The sequence below is a fragment of the Penaeus vannamei genome, chromosome 20, assembly GCF_042767895.1.
Source record: "Penaeus vannamei isolate JL-2024 chromosome 20, ASM4276789v1, whole genome shotgun sequence".
In the NCBI taxonomy this organism is placed as follows: Eukaryota; Metazoa; Arthropoda; class Malacostraca; order Decapoda; family Penaeidae; genus Penaeus; species Penaeus vannamei.
The window spans coordinates 4,737,386-4,744,885 of record NC_091568.1 but is presented as its reverse complement, the minus strand read 5'-3'; the positions used below and the strand labels follow the sequence as shown (position 1 = coordinate 4,744,885).

Below are 7,500 nucleotides of genomic sequence, written 5' to 3'. Positions count from 1 at the left end.
CCCCTGACACACCTCCTCCCTCCCCCCACACCCCCCCTCCTCCACCCCTCCCGCCGCCATCCATCAGCAGAACCAACCATCACCACACAAGCACACTCATCACGCATTACATGGTTTTCCCCGAGCATCTCATCATCACAATCTCGCGAGTAAAAAAAAAACTGATGGTATTTTCCCCCCTTTTTTTTATTCCTCGACAATCATCCATCAATTTAAATCCATCTATATCAGCGCCATCTTCACTATTAAGCATTGGTGATTTCTCTTCTCCCTCTCTTCTTTCCTCTTCGACGTTCATTCATCAACTTGAATCCATCTATATCAGCGCCATCTTTACTATTACGCTTGTGTGTTCACTTTTTTCCCCTTTTTCAATCTTCGAAATTAATTCATCAATTTAAATCCATCTATACCAGCTATAATCCTTATGTGAGTTGTCTTTTTTCCCCTTTTTTTTTATTCCGTCGACAATAACTCATCCATCTAAACCCAGCGCCATCTGCGAGTTCTCTTTTTCCCCCCTTCTCTCATTCCTCGACATCCGTACATCCATCTAAATCCATCTATATCAGCGCCATCTTCACTATTACGCCATCGCCGTTCATCCCGGAGTCTAGGGCGACGTCTTGTGTCTCCCGAGTTACATAATGGACGCGACCTGTTCACCTTCTTAGACGCATTAAGAAGACATCCTTTAGGGGAGGCGATGTCAAGGGCTATTTCCAGAGGCTTGAGTGTTCTGATGTGACTCGTATGTGCTTTTTTGGGGGGTCTGTTTGTTTGTCTCTTGTTCTGGTTGTGTGTGTACGTGTGTGTGTACGTGTGTGTGTGTGTGTGTGTGTGTGTGTGTGTGTGTGTGTGTGTGTGTGTGTGTGTGTGTGTGTGTGTGTGTGTGTGTGTGTGTGTACGTGTGTGCGCGCGTGCTTGCGTCTGTCTCTGTCTGTCTGTCTGTCTTTTCTTCCTTCTGCCCCCCCCACCCGACCCTCCTTCCCTTCCCCACCCCCTTTTTTCCTCTTCCTCCCCCACCTCCCCCCCTTCCACCACCACCGCCGCCGCCGCAAATCACCGCATTCCGCCGTCCTTCCCCGTGACTGCGTCCAGATAAATGTTTACAGGTGGGATAATTACCGAGTCTCGCTCACCTCGCCGGCGTCTCGGGGCGACTCACAATTGTTACTTGGCTAATAACCCCTCTCCCCTTCCTCCTCCTCCTCCTCCTCCCCTTTTCTGTCTCTCCCTATCCTTTCGCACCCTACCCTCCCTTACCCTCTTCCCCCTCCCCTCCCTCCCTCTCCCCATCCCTCCCTTACCTTCCCCCTAACCTTCCCTACCCTCTTCCCCCTACCCTCCCTTACCTTCTCCCCTTTACCCCTCCCCACCCTCTTCCCTCCCTCCCTCCCTCCCCTCCCCAAAACCGCGAGTTAAGCTCTAATTCCCTTAATTCGTCGGGACAGCAGTGTTAGTCCTCCAAATTTACCCAAATTAAGTATGAAAACGCCGGGCCTTAATTTGCGCGTCGGAGGGTAACAGTCGGCCAAGATTTACCTCGCGGCGTTGGCGGGAATTTCGGTCCGTCTCTCTGATTCTCTCTCGCTCTCTCTCTCTCTCTCTCTCTCTCTCTCTCTCTCTCTCTCTCTCTCTCGCTCGCTCTCTCTCTCTCTCTCTCTCTCTCTCTCTCTCTCTCTCTCTCTCTCTCTGTCTATCTCTCTCTCTCTCTCTCTCTCTCTCTCTCTCTCTCTCTCTCTCTCTCTCTCTCTCTCTCTCTCTCTCTCTCTCTCTCCTACGACGCTGATTTTTATTTCCTATCGGTTCCTGTTGCTCTTGTTATCATTTTGTGGCGTTCCTTGTGTCTATTAGAAATTGGTAAGTGAAGGAGAGAAAACAGAAGAGAGGGGAAATATGTGGACGATGAGGAAGAAGACGAAGAAGAAGAAGATGAAGAGGACTGCGAAGGAGGAGGAGAAGAAGAAGAAGAAGTAGAGGACATGAGGAGGAGGAGGAGAAGAAGATGAAGAATGAAGAAGAGGTTGAGGACTGAGAAGGAGAAGAAGAAGAGGAGGAGGACTGAGAAGGAGAAGAAGAAGATGAGGAGGACTGAGAAGAAGAAGAAGAAGAAGAAGAAGAAGAAGAAGAAGAAGGAGGAGGAGGAGGAGGTTGAAGAGGTGGAGGGCTGAGAAGAAGAAGGAGGAGTGAGCCTTCATACACAAAACTGACACTCACAAACACATCTTCAGTACTACGACTTTGAAGCCAAGTCGTCCAACAGCGGCACTCAACCGACGGACTCAAAAATCTACGACAAACACTTCCCCTCTCCCTCTCTCCCTCTTTCTTCTCTTCTTTCTCACTCCCACTCGTTCCTCTTCCCTTGTCTCTCTCCCTCTCCCTCTCTCTCCTCTTCTTTCTCACTCCCACTAGTTCCTCTTCCCTAGTCATTCTCCTCTACTCTCTCTTTCCTTCCTTCCTTCCTTCCTTCCTTCCTTCCCTCTGTCTCCCTTCCTCCTCCCCCACTCTCTCCCACTCACTCATACATATTCCATAAATCACTGGAACGGTTCGGTCAGACGCCATGAATTTACATTACAAGACGAATCAATAACTCATCAAAGGAAGAAGGAAAAAAAAACGAAGACAAGACGCTGATAAAGACATCAATCGGGGAAACGAACGAGGGAGAAGAGAAATGACCAATAAACAACGGAATCGAGACACAAACACACGAAGAACCAGGAGAGGAGGAGGGAAAGGGAGAGGTGGGGGAGGGAGGGATAAGAAGAACGCGATGGAAGAAGAAAACTAAAAGCGAAAATTCAAAACAAAAAAACACAAGAAAGGAAGTCTTACAACTGGCAAAAGAAAAAGAAAGAAAGAAAAAAAGAAAATAAAAAAAAATCGAGAAAAGGGTGAATCACAGGTTGCTTGGGAAAATAAATTAATATTATCATGCAAATCGAGATTAGAAAACACGAATGAAAAAAGATAAAAGATAAAAATCAAAACAAAAAGGACAATACCGCGTAAAAATAAAATGGAAGCAAGATGGCAATAATAATAATAATAATAATAATAATAATAATAATAATAATAATAATAATAATAATAATAATAATAATAATAATAATATAATCACAGTAACAATCATAAGAAAACAATAATGATAAGTACAACGATGATTATAACAATAAACAAGAATAAAAGCAACAAAAGGAAACAGAAACAATAAAACAAAGCAAATAATACAAAAAAATACTTTACAAAGCAAATACAAAAAACAATCAAAAGAAATGAAAGCAAGAAAAAGAAAAAAAAATACAGAAACCAATACAAACTTCCAATAACGAACACGCACAGTAAAAAGAAAAGAAAAAAGGAGAGAGAGAGAGAGAGAGAGAGAGAGAGAGAGAGAGAGAGAGAGAGAGAGAGAGAGAGAGAGAGAGAGAGAGAGAGAGAGAGAGAAACAGAGAGAGAGAGAGAGAGAGAGAGAGAGAGAGAGAGAGAGAGAGAGAGAGAGAGAGAGAGAGAGAGAGAGAGAGAGAGAGAGAGAGAGAGAAAAAAAGAAAAAATAACACGAAATGCAGCTACTAGAAGCCAAAAAAAAAAAAAAAATGAAAAATGGAAGAAAATCAGGAAAAAAATAACGAAGGGTGGGGGATAGGCGGAAGGAAGGGGGATGGAGGTAAAGACCAGCTGAAGGAGGGGAAGGCAGAGGGGGGGGAGAGGGTAAGCGAAACGCGCACTCACAAAGAAAATGCAACAACTCGAGAGAAACGAAAATAAAAACTTGCAAAAAAAGGGCGAAACACACACACACAAAGACATGCAACTACTTGAAGATCTTTTCAAAAAGGAAATCATAAAAATAGGGGAACGGGGGGGGCAGGGGGGTTAGGGGATGTGGAGGGGGGGTGAAAGGAGTTAAAGGAAGAGAGGGGGTAAAAAGGGAATAAAAGAAGTTAATTGAAGAAAGGTGGATAAAGGGAATTGGACGGAGCCAATAGAGGACAGGGGGATAAGGGAGCTAACAGAAGGGAGGGGGGTAAGGGAGCAAATAAAGGGAAGGGGAAAAGGGAGTTAATAGAGGTAAATGAAGCAACGAATAGAGGGGGCTTAAGGGGAAGGGATGAGGAACGTAGTTTAAGGGGAAGGGGACTTAAGAGGAAAAGCTCTTAAAAAAAGGGGGTCTTAAGGGTTTTAATCGGAAAAGGGTCTTCATGGGGAAACCAGCTTAAAAAAGAAGTGGACCCTAAGGGGAAACGAGCTTAAAGAGAAAGGGTATTAGGGGCAAGTGAGGCCAAGTAAGGGCAAGAGGGCAAGGGGGGGGGCAAGAGGGCAAGGGGGGCAAGAGGGCAAGGGGGGGCAAGAGGGCAGGGGGCAAGAGGGCAAGGGGGGGAGGGGAAAGGGGGGGGGCAAGGGCGCACCTGGTCACTCATGTAGGCAGCGTGGTTGGTGGACTCCGGAATGGTGAGTGACAAGTCGAAACTCTCTCCTCCCTGAAACAAGGCAAACAAACAAAATAATGAGGTGAAAATCATAAGGATGAGGGGAATAATAAAAAATAAATAAATTATAGTAAAAAAAAATGATAAGTGATGATTGTGATGACGAGCGAGAAATAATAGTGATGAGGCTGATGGTGACGAACTGTTCTTCTTAAAAACTAAGACTAATATTACGTTATTCTAAAAAATAAAAAATAAGGCGATTGAATAAAACAAAATATAAAAAACAGCAAACAAAAAACAAGGAACATAATAAAACTAATAAAACACAGAAGCAGGAATAAGGAAGGGGATTGCAACAATAATAAAATCAACCTCAACAAATGCGTATTGAAGCAATAAAATTTCCTGTGCAAAAACAATGTGTGCAACTGAATCATGCACATGTGGTATTCTTTTGTCATTCAAAACCCGCTGACAATATAAATAACTGAAAATACACGCGCGGTGTGATCGGGAATAAACGTTTACATATATATAAAAAAACATGAATAAAACGCAACGTGGAATGGGCGAAAATGCGGTCGACGAAGACAGGAAAAAAATGAAATAAAATAACAAAACGCAACGTGGATTAGGCGAAGATATGGTTGACGAAGACGGAAAAATAAATAAAATGAAATAACTAAACGGACTAACAAAGAGACGAAAATACGGTCGACAAAGACGAAATACAAAATCTAAAAGGCAAAAATAAAAATTCGGAATAGTGAAAACCCGAACTACATAATAAAATTAACGCAAAACGAACTAAAATCAACGAAAAGCGAACAAAATGAAATAAAAAAATCACTTACCCTTCTGTACATCATAGCGACACCGGCCATTAACCGAATCAGCACAAAGAGACTTCAATAAACCCCTAATTATTATCCCGTTGCTCCCTAATATCCAGCGAGCTCGCAAACACACGAATATCCAACAGACACAAAACACAACAGCACAACACAACAACAGTCAATCCAACACTGACCTGAGGTTGTGGTTACTCACCTGTGTTGACCTGTGAAGTCTCCCCCCCTTTCCCCCCTCCCTCCCCTCCTCTCCCCTTCCGTTGCCTGTACCCAATACCCTTAGGTCGATAAGGGCGATAGTCAAATGAATCCCTCGGTACGGACTCAACCAAAAAATATATACATTTTTTTAGTGCATAATTACGTTTATCTCAACCCTTTTAAATGACTAAACCAATGACTAATGAAAGTATCTTAAAATGCGTCCTTATGGAGAGAAAGAACAAAGGTAAGATAAACATATCGAAATACCTGGGCCACTTTTGGGTCACGTGACTTCCAATAACCAATGAAAGACCGACTTTTCCTGGGGTGAGGGAGAGAGGGAGAGAGAGAGAGGGGGGGGATATGTTGCCAGATGTTAAATTCATTCAATAACACCACTTATAATATTCATGAGTGCCTTCCGCATGTGAATGTTGCACAGCCGAACGCATAAATAAACAATTATGAATTGGTAATGTTTAATAATCGATGTCGAAGTCCGAGAGATGTTGCCGTAAATTCCACGCCAATCGCCAGTTTTTTTTTCCAATTCTCGTTTCACTCGTCAATAAACAAATAAATTGACATTTTGCTACGGATGAAAAACACGAATTAATAATAATGAAAAAAACACACAAACTAAAAGCATATATCGATAAAATATCCGTTGTGCTTCTAAACAACTGAACTATCCTAACAACTCAACTATTCCCACTTCCTTACCACAAATAGCTAGTCCATAATAACAGCAGTTAAATACATCTCCCAGACATAATCCCGTGACCTCTGACCCCGCTACCCTCCCCGCCGTCGACCTGAGATGACCCTGCTTGACGTCGCACGAGTCCATTAAGACCAGAATAGGTGATTAGGGTCAACCCGAGAGCTTTAATCAGGTCAAATTGAGGTCACGAAGGAGTCGAAATTTTTAAGTGGAAAAAAGGGTCATTTTCACCTTTGTCCCCTGACGATGAACAGAGGCGGAAAGTGTGACGAAAGGAGTAATCAAAACAAAATGAAAGAAAGCGGAGGTGGGGATTAAAGAAAATGTATAATACAACAAAACAGTCATATGTCACTCCTTGTCATGTACACAAAGATAAGAGAGTAGAAGATACTTTTAGTCTCGACCAATGTACACATCCATCAAGGAGGCGAGGGGCGTGTATGTACGTGCGTATGTATAGCATAAAAAACAAGGGGGGGGGGCAGATGACGTGTACATCTATGTGCGTATGTATATCTTAAAAAAAAACAAGGGAAGGCAAGGAGGGGAGAGGAGAGAAGGGAAGAAGAGAAGAGGGAGGGAGGGAAGGGAGAGGAGAGGGGGGAGGGAGGGAGGGAAGAGAGAAGTGGGGTGGGGAGGGATAGGGATGGGGAGATGAGGGAGGTGGGGGGGGGGGGGTAAAAGCACTAGACAGATGATGACGGAGGAGGGACTGATGCATTAATACTGAACAAGACGGAGAGGAAATAACATCAGAGTCTCTCGTATTTTTAGAAGGTTCGGTGTACCGGTCGAGCATCTTCTTACTTTCTTCTCATTCTTTCTTGGCGCGGAACCGATACGTAACCGGGAGGAAATAAAACTAAATAAAACGAAATAAAAAGAAAACAGAAACGAAGTAAAATAATAGTTCCTCCCCGCAAAAAAATGAAACGAAAGACATACATTAAGATAAAAAAAGAGAGAACAGGGATTCGAACCAACACAACCGTACAAGTATGTGAACGAACGCAGCGACGGTCCGCGCGGCTGAGTTTCATTCCTTCACATCCTTCTTTTACTCCCTCCCTCCCCCCTCCTCCTCCTCCTCCCGGAAGATCCTAAAACACGCATATATTTCACAGCACGTGGACAACGGCCGCGGAAGAACGGCACCGAAAGCCCCCCTTTACACATACTTTACTCCCAGGGACACAAAGCGCCTGTATGCAAATTAAGTTATGAAAATCCGCTACTGCCGCTGCTACTCTCCGCTACTACACGGACAAACGAGGCT

At 43.8% G+C, this 7,500-nt stretch overlaps 1 protein-coding gene across 13 annotated transcripts in view; it reads right to left on the bottom strand.

The window, feature by feature from the left end:
* LOC113828121 (TOX high mobility group box family member 4-A) overlaps positions 1–7,500 on the bottom strand; it is a 711,447-nt gene that overhangs the window by 39,533 nt on the left and 664,414 nt on the right. For 9 of the 13 annotated variants that reach the window (XM_070134765.1, XM_070134761.1, XM_070134760.1 and 6 more), the window contains one exon: positions 4,419–4,490. The exons of 3 other annotated variants lie outside the window; for them this stretch is intronic. In XM_070134765.1, coding sequence (XP_069990866.1) covers positions 4,419–4,430 — 12 coding nt within the window. In that variant the 5' untranslated portion in view covers positions 4,431–4,490. Of the gene's footprint in view, positions 1–4,418; positions 4,491–5,296; positions 5,337–7,500 lie in introns of those variants that run through there. One more of the 13 variants, XM_027381059.2, reaches the window with a different exon arrangement.